Here is a 19097-nt window from a genome sequence, read left to right as displayed (position 1 = left end):
TCAAGGTCACTGGAAAAAAAATTTCATAATTTGTGTCCGGTCCACATCTTTTTTTATGGATAAACTTGGTAGGTTCTCATTTCATGCAAAGATTGCCCATGACCTATGGATGTGTCATGACCTTGACCCAAGGTCATTTGGGGAACTTCAAGGTCACTGGAAAAAAAATTTCATAATTTGTGTCCGGTCCATATCTTTTTTACGGATAAATTAGGTAGGTTCTCATTTCACACAAAGATAGCCCATGACAATAGGGTGTTTCATGACCTTGACCCAAGGTCATTTTGCAAAGTTTAAGGTCACTGGAAGAAAAATTTCATAATTCATGTCCGGTCCATATCTTTCTTATGGATAAACTTGGTAGGTTCTCATTCCACACAAAGATTGCCCATGACCCATGGGTGTGTCATGACCTTGACCCAAGGTCATTTGGGGAACTTCAAGGTCACTAGAAGAAAAATTTCATAATTCATGTGTGATACATATCTTTATTATGGAAAAACTTACTTCTGAAAAACCCAGCCGGGGGTATTTTTTCCCGTTTGGACAGTTCTAGTATTACCTAAATATATGGGAAATTAAAAATCTTTAAAAAATTCTTCTCAAGAGCAGCAAAGACGTGATTAGTGATTTTTTATATGGAAGCATATTAAGGTGGTTTAGATTCAAGTTTGTGCAAATCATGACCCACGGGGTAGGTTGCAGGGGCCACATTGGGGGGATCAAATTTTTACATAAAATATATAGGAAAAAGTCTTCTCAAGAACAGAATAGCTACGTCTAGTAGTCATATTGACATCTAAGCATCCTCATGTAGGGAGGATTCAAATTTGTTAAAATCATGACCCTTTGGAGAGGGGAGGGACCACAATGGAGAATCAAATTGTCACAAAGATATAAGAAGGAAAAAATCTTAAAATAATTTTAAAAAAAAACTACTCTCAAGAAAGGCAGAGAAATATGCTTTTATTGACATAGAAGCATCTTCAAGAAGTATGAAATCCCCCTCCCCCTTTTAATACTGGGTTAATAGCCAGTTTGTTCAGGTGAGGGGTGCTTGGGTGTTAGGAATTTATCAAAATATTATTAGATTACATTAGGAAGTTACAAATTCTAGGAATGTTACTTATTAAAATAATAATGCAGTGTGAGATGTGAAACAATTTTTCTTTAAAATTAAATTCCTCATTCTATAATCTAGTTTATAATCTTTGTTACTGTAGCAGTGAAAGGTAATTATGTTTATGTCATAAATTTGACTCACAGCAGCCTTATATATAATTGTACATGTGTATGAAGAGCTTGCTATATTGTGAGCTTCTTATATCATATCATATTTTGAAATTAACATAAGATAGACATAACATACATGTATGATAGACAGCTAATAAAAATCATAGTCCTTATTCAAGCTTAGCATATATAACACACTACTATAGGATATGAATTTATCAAAAACATTTAACAAATTTTTATGTACATGCATGTACTTCTAAAAGTTGCTCGCTCCAATTGTATAATGATGAAATATTTCTGAATTCATGAAAAATGAAATTTCATCAAATGTTTTAAAATAATTTTGATTGGAACATAAAAATTAATTAAGATAATGAATTAAATGCTTGTGCACATGTTTACAAGCAGTACAGCTTTGTAAACAAATCACAGGATAGATAACAGAAACATGGTTGTAAGCAAATCTCTTTGGTATTTAAAAGTCCGAAAAGTAAACACACACACACAGTCAGACAAACAATTAGCATTTTAGAAGAGCACACAGTCACTTAACCTTTTCAAATCTAATCCAGAACTTATTAAATACAAATTTTATCTAATATATATGGTAACTTTGCATATATATTTCTGGACACGATCAACATCTATGATCTATGTTTGAAGTATTGCTGTCTCACCCATGAAAATAATCATCGCAAGTTTATTTTGTCAACAAGATTTAATTGGGACTAAAATTTTCCTATTTATTTTGTAATTAACAAAAAGGATTTATTCATATTCATTTTATTCATATAATATGTAGGTATGATATTCTATTCAAACCTAGCTGCCAATTAATCTTTCCAATTTGGTAAAAAATATTTTTTTCTTCTGCTTAATTTTTCATAATTGATCAATATGCTGTTACACATCTATCATGTATATTATTGATAATATCTATATAATTTTTTTTTAATTTTTAATAGGATTTTGATTTATTACAGCATAGAAATACTGTAGACGTACTTTTTTCCACAGTGTAATAATTTAGGGGAATCTCAGTTTCTGTTTAATCTGTGGGTTGAAAATTATACGGACTTCTCAGATTGTCACTATATATGCCTTGCATTTATATAAGTACGCTTGGACAAATTTATGTGGAAAATTTGTGACCACGTACATGTAGCGTAAATTAATACCATGCAGAAAAAAGTACTCCTACAGTATAGCTTTTTAAAAATTTCCTCAGCCATGATCTTTGTGGGGTTGGTGCTAAGGTTTTCATTCATATTTTACTATAGTTCCTTGGGACAAGACCTTCCTTGAAGATAAAAATTAACCCAGTTATCTTTTAATCTTGGTGTTTGATGTACTTTTGTAAAAACCTACATGTACTAGGTGTGAGCATCAGTGTTTTACAAACTCACCTTGTTTTGTGTTAATGTTTCATGTAATTTACTGTTAGTAGCTATGATTATATCACTTATACACACATAGTACACACACATGACTTTATATTTTAGTTGTCATTCAAGGTATTAAAAAATGAAACATACAAGTATTTCTTATTCATAAACTCATAAGAATGATTTAATTAATTAGGAATGATGAGTTACTATTCATATTTTACATGTATTTCTGTCTTTATTGTTTTTAGTTTCTTTGTATTGTTAAGGATATGCCAAACCAACTTTTTATTTTATAGATCTTTGAGTCATCCTTTTTAAACAATGGTTTCAGCATTGAAAGGCCGATATTAGCTCTTAATTATTTTATATGAATTTTTTTGTATTTTTTCAAAGAAAATGAAAAAAATATTAACATCCAAATTAAATGCATTCCACCTTAATTTCCGATTATCATGATTATTATAATTAAATTGCATAAATAATGGTTAATCTAATACATGTATCTATTTTCTGCATTACTCCCTTTTGTAGGAAAAGCAATCGTCATGTTCTGGAGGGGGAACCATCCCAACATACAAGAACATAACCATCCAGGATAACAGTGTGGACTGTTTTACAGAAACAGAGTCAAGTAATCTTCACTGCATTGAGGGCTTTCTTCCAGTTTGCCTGCCTCTGGAACACAAACAAGTTTTGGCTGTGGGATGTGCAAAGAACTTATGCATTCCAGGTAAAATAAGATATTGGCATTCTAGAGGAAAATTTTGATCAGCTACAAATGTACATGCAGTGCAGAAAATAATAAATATACAAATTGTCTTAAGATGAACAAGCTTTTTAGCTCACCTAGCTGAGCTGAAAGCTCAAGTGAGCTTTTCTGATCACATTTTGTCAGTCGTCTGTCTGTAAACTTTTCACATTTTCGACTTCTTCTCAAGAACCGCTGGGCCAATTTCAACAAAACTTGCCACAAAGCTTCCTTGGGTGAAGGGGATTCAAGTTTGTTCAAATGAAGGGCCACGCCCTCATTCAAGGGGAGATAATTGGGAATTAATGAAAATTTGGTGGTATGCTTTAAAAATCTTCTTCTCAAGAACCACTGTGCCAGGAAAGATAAAACTTATATGGAAACATCCTTAGGTAGTGTAGATTCAAGTTTGTTCAAATCATGACCCCCCGGGGGTAGGGCGGGGCCAAAATGTCCGACCAAAGTTTTACATAGAAAATTATAGGAAAATTCTTTAAAAATCTTCTCAAGAATAGCAAAGCCATAATTGATCAAATTTATATGGAAGCATCCTCGGGTAGTGTAGATTCAAGTTTGTTCAACTAGGGCGGGGCCAAAATGGCCGACCACAGTTTTACATAGAAATATGTAGGAAAATTCTTTAAAAATCTTCTTCTCAAGAATAGCAAAGGCATGAATGGTCATATTTATAGGAAAGCATCCTCAGGTAGTGTAGATTCAAATTTGTTCAAATCATGACCCCGGGGGTAGGGCGGGGCCACAATGGCCGACCACAGTTTTACATAGAAATATATAGGAAAATTCTTTAAAAATCTTCTTCTCAAGAATAGCAAAGCCATGATTTATCATATTTATATGGAAGCATCCTCAGCTAGTATAGATTCAAATTTGTCCAAATCATGACCCCTGGGGGTAGGGCGGGGCCACAATGGCAGTCCACAGTTTTACATAGAAATATACAGTAAAATTCTTTAAAAATCTTCTTCTCAAGAATAGCAAAGCCATAACTGATCATATTTATATGGAAGCATCCTCAGGCATTGGCGGATCCAGAGGGGGGGTTCCGGGGGTTGGAACCCCCCCTTTATTTCTTGCCAAGTGGAGAAAGAGAGAGAAAGAAGGGGGGATAAAACGTTTCCCGAGAATAAGTATTTGTACGTCTAACTTAAATATGTATTGAAAAGATAGATTCTCACACATTTAGTTTTTCCATTCACCTTCACTATTACTTTTTATGATTGAATGGTAGAAAATATTCTACTTATTTTCATATATCTTATATATATGTAACCTGCGAGATTAAATTTGATATTAGATTCCCGCGATCTTAATTTGTCTGTGTTTGCTATATACAAGAAGGTGCCGTTTTATTAAATTAAATCTTATGAAGGAACTAAACTTTAATTCATTTTTTTATACCCAACTTAAAAAGGATTTTCAAATTCATTAAGAAAATTCATTCTACTCTTCGGAAATGCTGCAAATCCATTCAATTTTAAGGCTTCAGTAGTTTTTTTGAATGTGTTAATTTTTTAATACGGACTGGAAGTACCTTTTTAAAGAAAAAAGGACATAGAACAAAGATATTATTTTCCACAATCTTATATTTTTCCATACATGTGTGTGTGAATCTTTGCCTGAGAGTGTGTAAAGGGGGGGGGGGGTTAGAGGGACACAACCCTGGAACCCCCCCTTTCAAAAATTGCTGGATCCGCCCCTGCTCAGGTAGTGTAGATTCAAGTTTGTTCAAATCATGACCCCCGGGGGTAGGGCGGGGCCACAATGGCCGACCAAAGTTTTACATAGAAATGTATAGGAAAATTCTTTAAATTATCTTCTTCTCAAGAATAGCAAAGCCATGATTGGTCATTGGACTATTTTTATACGCCCGTCTTAAGACGGGACGTATTATGTTATAGGCTTCGTGTCCGTCCGTCTGTCTGTTAGCTTTTTCGTTTCCGGCTCATAACTTTAATACTACTAGGCCTAGGATTATCAAACTTTGTCATCTGATGCATCTTGGGTAGAAGGTGTGTCGCACACAAAAAGTAGGTCGCTGTGACCTTTAATTAAGAAGTTATAGCCAAATATGGAAAAATTCTTTCCGGCCCATAACTAGAAAACCATAAGACCTACAATCATCAAACTTGGCCAGTTTATGCATCTTAGGTAGAATGTGTGACCTATTTCAAGGTCACTGTGACCTTTAATTTAAGTGAATTTAAAAAAAAAAAAAATGTTTCTTTTTATTTACTATTCATTTAAACATCCCAAATAATGTAAGAGTATTGCACTGTCCTTATTAAAAAAGTGTTAAATCAAGAAAATACTTATATTTTTTTTAAGCATATACTTGATAGCCATCTTTAACAAATATAATGTATGTTAGAGAAATCCTACCTCTCCCATGAGTGTAATTATCAAGCACTGGTCAAGAAGAATTTTGATAACAGAAAATTGCATGTCAAATTAGAGAGAAATTAATGGGTTTTGAGTGCGAGGAGCTAACTGACAGAGCATTGGTGTTATCTATATCCCTTGAGTATTGGGCAAATGGGTAAGCCTGTTTGATTAAAAATAGCTCTTGCTGACTAGCTTAAGTTTTAAGATGAATTTGATGAAAAGTAATTAAAACAAATTTGATACTGCATAATAGACTAATCTGATACAATGTATTATGTAATATTATTAATTTAAAAACTTATTTTATGGGGTGGGGTGAAATCAGCATGTCCATATGAATTACATATTAAAACCTGTCGGACATTAAATCTCAACCAAAAAAAAAATCATTGAGTATTTTATATGTTTAAAAAAAAAAAATTATAGTAGATAGTGCAGACCCATTCATCTCTTGGTAGTAATGAGTAGACAAGCATCCAGTTAAAGATTAATTAATGAGTTCAATGTAGGAAGGCTAGCAGTGTCTAAGTCACTCTGATTAAAGCAGTCTTATCTGTACCCTTTGGGGATTAGACAGAAGAACTGCTGGTCAGTTTATAACATATTTTTATGTCATTTGATGGCCAGCTTTTTCTTTTCAAAATTAATTTGGTGTAGATTAAGTTGTTAAGACTAATTTGATTATGGGCATTTGACAAGGTCTAACACAACCAGCACAGAAATCTATCAGTGATGTAATATTTATTATAATTGATGCATACATCACAGGGGATGGATAAATATTTTAAGGAATGGAAAAATCATCGAAATCTTAGAATCAAGGTTGATGTGATTTTCTTGCACCTAAACTGTTCAAGAAAATTGTATTTTTTTGACGGGTGTATCATGCTGTGGCGGGGCACTTTATTGGATTTAAAATCTTCAATAACAAACCAATTGCTACTTTTTCCTAGCCACAGTGCTCAGGTGAGCGATGTGGCCCATGGGCCTCTTGTAATTTTTCATTACCTGATACTTGTTGGTATACTATATAATCTTTAATGTTTTGAAATGTTTTATTTTTCAAAATTCTTTATTAATGGCACATTTTGATCCATTCATGAGGTCATTGAAAAATTGTGTCGAGTGTTTGTGACATGAGAAACCTGTGTTATTACAGTGATCGATAGCTAGATGTGTGTTGCTCAAATAATGGTAAATAACAGAAAACACTGCAAATGTTCGTACATATCATTGAAATACAGTCTGTACATTTTGACGCAAGAACCACTGAGCCAGAAAATCTGAAACTTATATGGAAGTGTTCTGGGGATAGTTTAGATTCTAAATTATTCAAATACTTTGCTCTGTGGTAGTGTGGGACCACAATAAGTATTTCAAGGAAGAAATCTTGTGAAGAACAGCAGGGTAAATGTTACTCAGGTTGTAGCACATGGGCATCTTGTTTGAATGGAAGCATCCTCAGGTAGTGTAGAAACAATTTTGTTTAAATCATGATCCTCAGATATGGTAGAGTTGACCACAATGGACTACTGAAGTTATACACAGGAATATATGTAGTAAGGAAAATTAAATTAAAAAATTCTACCCAAGAACAGCAAAGTCATAATTAGTCTTTATACCGTATAAGTGGAAATTTTAGCGAGACGCAAATTTAGCAATTTCTACCTAAAATCTGGTATTTTATTTTTAGCGAGAAGTAATTTAAGCATTTTAAAATGCTAACTAAAGAAGCTATTACAAATAATACGCAATTAAATTTTAGCGATATTCATGCAATTTTAAATGTCAGCACCCTCGCTAATAATGCCAAAATTAAATCCTCGCTAAAAATTCTACTTATACAGTATGTCAGAAGCTGCATCTTCAGGTAGTATAGATTTATGTTTGTTAAAATTATGACAGTGGGAGTAGGGCTAATGAGCAAGACCTTAATAGAAGATCAAGCATGTACAAAAAAGCTTTAATAATCTTACAAAAACACTGATAAAAAAGTTATATGGAAGAATCCCCAGGAAGTTTAAATTAATTCAAATCATCACCCTCCCTGTACCACTTTACGGAAACCTAAATACTGCAATGATTTCAGATTTTTCCTAGCCAAAGTGCACAGGTCAGTGATGTGGCCTATGGGCCTTTTGATGAATTGCATAAATTGTAAAACACTTGTTTTAATTGTTTTAGCCAATGAATGTGCAATATGGGTGACGACAGGAAGCGGTTTTGGTGTAAGCTTCACCGACAAATATAAATGTCCAAATTGCCCACATCATGGACTTGCCGAATATAAAAAATGTAAGCATTTATTTTTTCTGAGCAATGTTCATTTGCTTTCTATTTTTGTCCATGGTCATTTGTAATTGAAAAACTTTTAGATATTATTGTAGCTTATCTGGAACATATAGAATGGTGCCAGAGACCACTGTCAGTCAGAATTCTTCAATTCTTAGAAATGTCATGCTGTATGTTAGTTTTAAATGTACAGTACGCTTTTAAGAAATTGAAATAATGTAAACAAGTTCCTTGACTGTATTACTATGGAATCATTTTAATTCTGTGGGGTCAATGTTCTTAGAAAGAAAAAATGACGAAGTCATCATTCATGGAAATGTTAATTCATGGGGTACATGTATGAGAATTAAATAGCATAGATTCAAGTCTGCTCAAATAATAATTCCTGGGGGCAGGATGGGCCACAATATATATGATCAAAGTTTTAGGTGAGGAATATACAGGTAACTCTTGATGGCTCGAACCTCAATCTCTCGAAGTTCGTCGTTGGTCGAAGTGAGTCTCCGGTCCTGATTTTTTCCCCTTTATAACTAAGCAAATTTACTCTTGATCTCTCGAAACCCTTAATCCCTCGAAGTCAAAATTGCAGTCCCACTATGCATATTCTATTGAAATTTACCCTCGATACCTCGAAGTGGCTATGTGTATACAAAGTTACATAATTAGCAACCTTATCTGGACATTTAATGACCCCAGGTAGAAGACCCGGGATACTGCAAGGTGATAATTAATTTATAATTAATTTTATGATGCCTATATGCTATTATAATCATTATCATCGACTGTAGTGTATTACAATAATTTAGAAACACAGTGACTGAGAAATTGTAATTTGCAGATTACAAGACAAATCACTTAGTAAATTTTTTATTTCGAGTCAGTGTCAAAGTTTAACGAAAATAAATATGGAAATTCAGAAACAGCCTCAGTGTCAATGTGACGACTTTTTTTTGACAAATACTTACAGAACTTTGTTCAGTGAACGTGTTTGGAAAAGCCAAATTGCTATATACCATGCGACGCTATAAAATATTGTTTTCATATAATAAAGCTTTGTATGTTGTCTGTATTTAATAAAGAATAAAAAAGTAAACATAAAATGACGATGTACATTTTTAGCTTTACTCATTTTAAAAAATATTCATCTAAAATATGAAATCATATCGCTGTTTTATAAAAACCATGTGTGAAAGGTTAGCACTGCATGAAAATCAGTACATCCTGTAAGACTAATTATAAAACCTGCCAAACAAACCCAGAAAATTCCCCACTCTTGAAAACTAAGTGAACTCTTGAAGTTTTCCCTTGGTCCCGTGGACTTCGAGGTATTGAGAGTTTCCTGTATAGGGCAAAAATCTAATCTGACAGACTTTTACCGTCAAACAGGTCTAAAAATTTCAATTGTTATGTTTTTATAGATCCGGAGTGTTTAAAAGTGAGGCCTCGAAATTCTACAACTGAAAATGTGACAAAGACATGGCCTACACCAGAAAATGGATCTTCAGGAATCTCTCCAGTGTAACAAAACTATTATTAATTATTTTCTGTTTAAAGTACTGGCTTGCATTAATTCAAGATCATAGTGGCTGCATATCTTGCACATGAACTACAAACTTTATAATGAATGGTATGTTACCGTAGCTGCTACTTTTTGAAAACCTTCTTTACAAAGTGTGTTGACTCATGATCAAGACCTCTGACATTTTGAGGATAAGGGAAAGATAGCACAGCTATTTTAAAATACTGGGTACTATAAATCCTGAGAAGGCCTCTTAATCTGATAGATAGTGAATACTTTTCTAAATCTAAGCTGATCAACATAACTATACACTTAGGGTTGAGTTCAGATATCTTTGTTACAAATGTATGCATTGCTGCAAGATATTAATTAACATGGAGATGAATAGGTAGTCTTTTTCAAGAAGAAAGATATTTTAGACTGAATAGGCATCTGCTATATTAGACAGCAAGTATGATCATAAATGCATCCCTTTTGTAAGAAATGACTCAATTAAGTTATAAGAGGGTATTTCCAGACATATCTCAAGTCTGCTTTGCCAGTTGGTTCATTTTATTCATGTATCAAAACTTACACAGATTTCTTTTTAACATATTTTAATATTCAAATTTTAAATTTAGCTTATACAAATGAATATATCCTTAATAGACAGTAGTAATATAATATACAATACGTGTTGGTGAAACACTGATGCCCCCATATGGCAGCTTATGTCTTGGGAGGAAGATTCTCAAATGCAAGTCAGATTCCAAGGTCAAGGTCAAAAGGGTTCAAGGAATATACCATTCATACATGTATGAAATATGAAAGCCCTGGTTCAACAGTTCAAAAATTACGGCCAAGATGAAAGATTTTTTACAAAGTACATCAATCTCTAAAATCAAGGTCAAAAGGTCAAATATTTTTATACCCATTGAAAGGTCTTGTCACAGTGACTACATGTGTGAAGTATGAAAACCCTAATATAGAACCAACTGTTCTAGAACAAGGTTAAAGTTCAGAATTTTTTTGTAAGTGTGGGTCAAACTCCAAGATCAAGGTCAGGTAATCAAATATAGTTGTACGCAAAGAAAGCTCTTGTCATAAGGACTTCATCTATGAAATTGGAAAGCTATAGCAAAACCCACTCAAATCTTTTTGGGCAGAGTTAAGTTTTATTAGACAAACAGACAGTCAGAGAGACATGGCAAAAACTATGTATTCAGAATTTTCAATATGGGGGCAAAGCTAGATATTAAGGCACACTACACATTTTATAGATTTGAGATTTATTATCATAAATTGAGGTATGATATTTTTTATTTTCTTTAATGTGTTTCTGAGCGATTTTTCTCATCTGTTATATTTATGTAGGTATAGCAGTGTTCTGATGCTGCTGCCTCTTCTCCTGCTGCTGGATAGGATGGCTAAGGAGATTTTTTTTCATGTGTGACCAGCATTCTGAGAGGATACCTGGGTCCACTGCACGCACATCAACCCACCCTAACTGGCCTTAATGCTTTGTAATGCAGTAAAATATATTCTTATAGTAATAATGTTAGAAAAAAAAGTTGTATTGTCCATTTTATATGAGTGAGCAGAGGGTTTATGACCCTTTTTTAACACAGTTTAAAGCTCAACCATTTTAGTGCCATATGATTTGAATATATAAGCTTTAGTGTTCATTAACTTCATAAACTTATCAAAGTGCTGAGAAGAAATGTATCATATTTTATTATCTTAACATTCCAAAAATCTTTGCATGGACGTGACTTCTTACCATTTGTCTAGTTCATTGTTTTGAATTAATTGCACAAATGATGAGATATTATAGAGTAGGGGAATAAAGTAGAAATATAGTTGCTATTTACATGTAGATAGGATAAATCACCACTCTACTTGCCTATAAATAAAAGACGTGCAATAAAAGTATATATTGTTTCAAAAAATATGACAATCTATATTAATTGCTCAGGCTAGAGAAACAAGGTACATATACATAATGTTAGGTTGTTGTTATGAATTTATGTCTTATAGATATATTTCTATGCAACCTGTAGTGCAATATTTTGCTTGATACCTCTTGATAAAGTTGATAATTCTTTGAAAGAGGCATTATATTACTTCCTCTGTTACATTCTTTTGTTATTTAAAGTTGGTAGGGTTTGTAATGAAGAAAAGGTTTTTTTCAGTTGTGAAAAACTGGCATTTTATTTGAAATACTGTAAACGTGGTTAAATTGACGAGTTGAAAAATTGACGATTTTTTGTTTACGAAAATTGACAAGTGTTAATTTTGACGAAATATTTAATAAAGAGTTATGTATCTTTGATACAAAAGGGGATACAAAAGCAGTGTCGGTTCCACTAAAATTTAATTTTTGTACAAACCATCTACAGTGTGTAAGATTGTAAGATTTGATTAAATAAATTGCCCTCTTGTTATTTGTTTTCATTATAAGAGGTCAACTGCCTAAGGTGACAAACTAGCTCAAGCACAGGGCGATAATTACGCTAAGTTACGCTGCAATATTTAATGCACTTGTTTGGATTTAATGGTTTTAAAAATTGTGATTATATATCACCGTGTTTTCATAACTAATTACAAAAGATATTAACAGATACTTTTATCTAGTTTTAATTGGGGAAACCCGAGAAAATTAAGAGGTAATGTTGTACGATAGTCAATGTTTGTTGTGTATATATGATGTGGAATTTGAAGAGTGTAAATTTCGATGAGAAAATAAAAATCGTCAATATGGTCAAAATTAGCAAATCGTCAAAATTTCCACTTTTACAGTATTATGTAATCTACTTTTATGCTTCATGAATTCAACTGTTATACTGTTACAGTATACAGGCGAATTTTGATTAGATAACACACACAAAATGTTTCCTTCATTCCAAAGATAGTATTTTATTTCTATATTATCATGTAATATATATACAATTTTTATAATTAATTTTTAAAGAAAATTTTTTTATTAATCGTTGAAGTGCTTATTATCATGAAATTTGATAGCATATATTGTTTCTTTGTCGAGAAATCCAAAAACCTTTTGATCTTTTAATGAACCTTTTAGCTTTTTCTTATACAATTTTATTTTGTAGATGTTGTGATATTATTTATTATTTTTTCTCAACAATGCTCAAGGTTGTTCTGCTCTTCTTATCAATCTGTCATATATTTTTTTCTTTTTTTCTTCTCTTCAAAATGATAATTGCTTGCTACTTAATTTGGTTTTCTTTTTTTTTAAAAAAATCTTATTTATATGGCATATTTGTAGAAAATAGATAAGTTTGAAAAAAAGATGATTTTTCCTTTACTTCATATACCCTTTTTTTCTCATGTGTAAGTTAAATTTAAGCTATTGAGAGTATAATACTGTGAGTGTCTATTGGATTAAAGAATGTTTTTATAAAACATGTAAAATCATGTGCTAATTATAATACACAACATGTTTTTATCATATTTTATAATTCCACAAGGATTTTGAATAACTTTTTTATTTGGTCACATATATTAGGCCTTTCAACTGCCGCTAGGGGTCGGTGTTATGAAAGATAACTCACTGCTGAAACATGTTTAGAGCAGGCTCCGGGTATCTAACTGTTTTCACGCAAGGCAGTTTTTAGCATTTCCCAAGTCTTTCTTTGCTCTCAGTAGAATTCAGTGGTTTTAAAATTAAGCACCAATGTTAAACTTATTTACTGTATAGTTGCGGACACCGGTTTACTGCATATAATTAAAATTTTTGATTAAAATAAAAGTGAAATCTACCCTCCTTCTCAGTTCTAACCTATTTAAATTTTTATACTCGGTCGTTCCCCTTCGTGCTTAGTAACACAAATAAGATGATCAATTGTTGCATTTACTTGTGAAAATAAATATATTTACACAGGAAGCGAAAAAGCGCGAACACAAAAAACATTACATTAAATTTTCTTCTTCAAAATAATCGTCAAAGAGAGTTAAAACTATTGAATATAGTCTGTTCACCATTCATTTGACCCTGTTATTTCAGGTAGAGTGAAGGCATTCTCTTTCTCTTGGTCAAAACTTTTGTGTACAAAACAATGTAAGAAACCCTTTTGTGTATATAACAATACCAATGCTGAAGCAGCCTATACGTCATTCATATAAACGATAACTCATAAATAGGCACTAAGTTGGTCATTTTTCACACCTGAGTTACCTGTGCTTAAATACAACATAGGAAAAGTCACTTATAAATGATTAAACCTTTTAATGATGTAATTAAAAGTATGCATTAGTTATTTTTTTTTTTTTGATAATTTCATGTACCTATAAATATATCTATACAATGTTTTTACCATATGTGCAACTTGAAAAATTAGTTGAAAGGCCTACATATATTAATGACTTAATTAATTTGTGGTTGTGCAACATTCATGATAATTTAATTTTGTTAGTGAAATTCCTGAAATTTCTTAAATTCAGTTGGCCAAAATTTGTAGACATGACAACGAATTTTTTTTTATAAAATAAAAGTTGTATATATAGTACTGAAGTGTTTATTTTATTTTCTTGAAAACGACTTCTAGTTTTGAAATATCTTTTTATTTAACTAAAGCACACATATGGATTTTTAAATTGAATTATGCTGATAGTGTAAGAACATGATGGGGAAATAATCATTGATTACTTTTAATGATATTAAAATTTTCTCTGATGCATCTTGGATCTTTGGAGAATGTCAATCAAAAAGTAGGTCACAGTGACCTACTAATGAAATTTTATGGCTATATTTAAATATCTTGGGTACATATAGGCATAGAAACCGTCAATTGATGCATTATGGGACTCTGGAGAACTTCAACCAAAAAGTAGGTCTCGGTGACCAGATAATGAAATTTTATGGCTGTATATAAATATTTCAGTAATTTTTATACCCCCCGCTTGAAAAGCGGGAGGGTATATAGTAATCGTTAATTCCGTCCGTCCGTCCGTCTGTTACGCTTTTGGGTACCCATCTCTTATCCGCAACTCCTCTTATACCGCTGAATGAAATTTGATGAAACTTTCACATAATCTTTATTACATATTGCCATTGTGCACCTCCTATATTACTTTTTGATCCGACACATATTTTGGGTTTTCTGGCCCCAGCAAAACATGGACTTTGCCATTATAACTATATGGAGGCGGGGGTATCATTTAGTGAGCTCATCGCTCACAGTACCTCTAGTTTGGTCTAAATGCATCTTGGATCTTCGAAGAAAGTTGGCAAAAACAGAGGTCACTATGATTCCTTAGGCCTCAAAGACATTCCAAGGGTTTGAATCCCCCAAATAAATTTTAAAAAATAGTTTTGGCCGAGAAGTTTTTTCTCAAAAAGTGTTGATTATCATAATATCATAAACTGAAGTCTACTTAAAGGCAGAGATATTAAGCACCGTCTTCAAAAATACCTGGTCGGGGTAGCCCTGTCAATCAAGTGCATGAAGGTCAATCATTGGGTGCTGAAACTTGATTGACATTTTCTTGCTGGTCCCTGTGTATACCGTGTACACCTTGTTTGGGACTCGTGATGACCTTCTAATTAACTTTGATCCTTTGATGTTTACTGATAATGGTATACAGAAACTGTATTACTATGAAATTTTTTAGATTGATAATATATGAATTAAATATATAAATATAGTTTTTGAAAGGATTATAACATAACATGCAAATATTATAATATATGCATTTTTTTTAAAAAAAATTATAACCTTTGGTGCATAAAACATTTTTTTTTTCAAATGAAATTTCGATATCAATTTCAATATGCTAAATGGTACTATTATTGCTATAAAGTTCAGAGCAATACTGTGTGAAGAAATTAAATTAAAAAATAATGTTTCTAATCATGGGTCACTTATATTTTCCTTTTTTTAATTCAGGTAACAATTTACAAGCAATCTTTTTTAGCATGTTTCATGGTGACAAAGCCTTAAGGTTAGGATAAACCTACATGTAGATTATTTTTAGTGAAAAGTAGTAAACACAGCTCCCTTTTCATTTAATTAATAGGTAGTATCATGGGGATGAATTAATGAATTAAGTCTTATTTGGTCGTTACAAGAGTTCCCATCTATACTAATCTTTGTTTGAATTAATATTTGAATTAATGAATTTATAGTATATCATATTGATAATAATTTTTTTAAATGGGACGGGGTATTTTCAAACAGTTAAAAATAAATCAATATTTAATTGAAAAACCTTTTTACTACTAATTTTAAAATTGTCTCAAAATCCCCAACACAGGTAAAGTTTGACATCTGAGTATTTCACTGTGTATTAAACAGGTCTAGGCGGCCTCTGTTTTTGGAGGATAGATTTTATCCTCTAGAAACAGAGGATGGAGGTGTCGCCACCTACCGGACTTTTCAAAACAAAGGGCAGTCTAAACCAAACAAATAACAGCAACTCTTGCATCTCAAGTCCCAGTTTATGTACCGTACTCTGATTTTTCAACCAAAACAAATAAAAGGTTAAATTTCATACGATGATGGTTAAATATAGGTATCTAAATCATTTTAACAAATTTTGGTAATTTGCTGTCAATAAATTATTCATTTGAAAGCTTTGTTAAAGACCCTTTCCTGTCTGAAAATTAATTATAGCCAACCTCATTTTCCGGTACCATAATTATGTGTTAACAGCATAAAAGTTTTAAAAAACATATTTTTGAAAAATTCAGTTTCATTATTATTTCATTTAATAAGACGGTAGAGGAATTTTTCTTTGAAGTTTGCTCTTCTGCACTGGACTACAGTGGGCGGAGCTACTTTCCGTTCTGTATTAGTCTTCTATACTGTTGTATGTGTATACATCTAATAAAACTGAAATATTAAGACCCCTGAAATAAATTAGGATCAATCTCCATCTACAGCAAGGTTAGACCGTCCCCCTTATCAGTTAAGACTGACTTAAATTCAATTGCGTCTACAGAGTTCCCGAAACTAGTCAAAAAAATGTCGGACAATTGTCCTGTAAATTTTTGAAATTCACCGGACAAATGTAAAATTTACCGGACATTAATTTTTTAGATAAAATAAAATCCACTTAAAAGTAATGCAAACAATTAAAAAAATTCTTTAATTTATTCCTTTTCTCTCTCTCTCTTTCTCTCTCTATTTCCCATTCAGTTTGTCTTACCGTTTTGTCTTACAGTTTGCCACTGTAATCCATGATCAGGAAGACCTTCGGACATCTAAATGAAAAGTTGGCAAATACGTTTTTTTTACTTAATTCATTAAAATATTTTCTATTAGGCCTATGTATCGGGGGTTTGACGTCGCCGACGGTGTATGATGACCAGGGCTTCATCGTATAAAAAATATGTCCTTTCTGACATATTTCATTTTTAAAATAAAATCTGCAACATGACGTCTTTTGGTTGATTGTTTTACTTAAGAATGTATTATACAGAAATATGTACTAATAATATAAAAATATGCAAATTAATCATGAAAATGATGATTTCAAGTGACGTTTTTATCGTTTTATTACAATTTACATAAAGTCAGCCACTGAGCCAGTCCTCTATTTTTAGAAACGGGGAAAAACGCGCCTTGTATTAAATGCTAACAAATGCATGGGAAAAAAAAATCCAAAAATCCAAAAATTTATAATTCTAATAGATTAATTATAATACAGAGATAATAAAAATGATAAGAAATTGTCTATAATCAAGCAGAAATAGCTGGCAACTTGGCTTGATCTTAACCATGTTAACCCTGCAAAGTTCGTCCTGCAAAACAAAAGTAAATTGCCACATTTTCTACTGTCAGAACTACAGAGTGTATATTAAGAAAGAAAAATATTTGTTTGACAGGTTTTTTTTCAGACTTATGGAGAATATTATTTTGTTATGTAGCCTTTTATAGTAGACATACACCGTCTACATTTAAACAAGAATGCACGAGAATAATCTGGCGCACCACTGACGTTTTTTGAAAAATTTCTTTTGGCTTTGCACGCTAATTAAATTGCTAATTAAATATTTAATTAAATGATTTTGCTAAGATTATGTGTCATTGTTATACAGTCTGTAAAAAACCGTCGGACATTTTGACCGATAAAATTAAAATTTTACAGGTCCCATTCAAAATTTACCGGGGATCCCCGGTGGACCGGTGCGTTTCGGGAACTCTGCGTCTACCCGTTGTCAAAACTAATCTGACTGAAACTTACGTTGTCCGTGGAAATATATATACTGCGAATGCATGGTCCCCGTCGAGGCCTCATCTAAGAACTCTAGCGGAAGTTTAGATGCTGCACAGCTAAAAAGTGGGATTTTTTTCTTATTTTCTCTAAATAATATTTATTTTATCTTTGCTTAAATTATCAGGCAGAGTGTATTTTGTCTTTACAGTACGTTTTCTTTTGTGTTTCCTTTTCCTCTAATCTTTAATTAAAAGAAATATGAAAGTAATGTTATTTATGTATTGTTTGAGCATTTAAGTGCCTTTTTATTTGTCCTGATAGGGAAAAAACATAAAAATTAAACAAAATAACAAGAAATATTAAGTAGAAATGAAGCGCAAGAAGTGCCAACTTTGAAAGCGTATTGTAAAAATTCTAGACATAGAATCTCAAATCGCCACATACAATTGACAGTTTAATGTCTGATCTTTTATTTAATTGTACTCTGGTGCTTGCACTTTTTGATTAAAGGTAGGCATGCGGCGTTTGAAAATTACCTGTGCTATCCTCTGAAATCAGAAGATAAACTATCCGACATTGCATTGCGATTTCCATATATGGTAAAAAATTTGGCTGCCATATTGAATCTAGCTATCCTCCAAAAACGGAGGCCGCCCAGACCTGTTAAATCACTTCCTGTGTATAGGGATTAGGAGACAGATGACCACAGGTAGAATGCTAGCCCCCAAGACATTCACACCTGTACAGAATAAGCCCCTCCCTCACCTGGAATTTACCACCCGGTAAAAAATCTCTGCCTTTAAAGACCCAATTTTTTTTTTTACCGTACGGTTACCTGAGGAGGGGGAGTGGTCGAAGTAACAGTGATGTTATTTACACGGAGACCCCCAATACCCAAGATGTCAAAAATCTCTGTACACGTAGCAGTACACAGGAAGTGTGTGTTTGGTAATCAGGGTCAACATTACGTGTTTTGTGTCTAGTTTTGAATGAATCTACGTAAAATAATTATTTTAATATGAACTTTATTTTGAAAACTAACCGCATTCAGTGTAATCATGGTAATGTATTGAAGGGGAAAAAATAATAAGAGACAATTTGTATATCGTTTTAGAAAATGTTTTCCTTACATAAAAGAAAAATTCACGAGTAAAAACTACAAATCAGTACAGAGTGTTTCAGAAAACATGCAACCATTTTGATTGATAAGATTTTACCCGTGTTTTGACCAATATCATGCACCAACATATCTAATTAAAAGCCACAACCTCAAGATTTATTCTGAAGAAAATAAAGTTAATATGGCAAATAGATTATGAATTACAAAAGAAAAGGGAAACTTATAAAATTTCAC

The 19097-nt window shown here is 32.3% G+C and overlaps 1 protein-coding gene across 1 annotated transcript; it reads left to right on the top strand.

Annotated features, from left to right (window-relative positions):
- The first annotated feature begins 1684 nt into the window (after positions 1-1684).
- Positions 1685-11065, top strand: LOC134234422 (uncharacterized). The gene is made up of 5 exons (XM_062716482.1): positions 1685-1690; positions 3156-3354; positions 7960-8070; positions 9486-9585; positions 10940-11065. Exons 1-5 carry the CDS (start codon positions 1685-1687, stop codon positions 11016-11018), a joined length of 495 nt encoding a protein of 164 aa, XP_062572466.1. The 3' UTR covers positions 11019-11065.
- Positions 11066-19097: the final 8032 nt, after the last annotated feature.

This window comes from Saccostrea cucullata, unplaced genomic scaffold (genome assembly GCF_032062105.1).
Source record: "Saccostrea cucullata isolate Sc308-1 unplaced genomic scaffold, CSIRO_AGI_Scuc_v1 ctg3649, whole genome shotgun sequence".
Taxonomy (NCBI): domain Eukaryota; kingdom Metazoa; phylum Mollusca; class Bivalvia; order Ostreida; family Ostreidae; genus Saccostrea; species Saccostrea cuccullata.
This window is presented reverse-complemented; position numbering and strand designations above follow the sequence as displayed.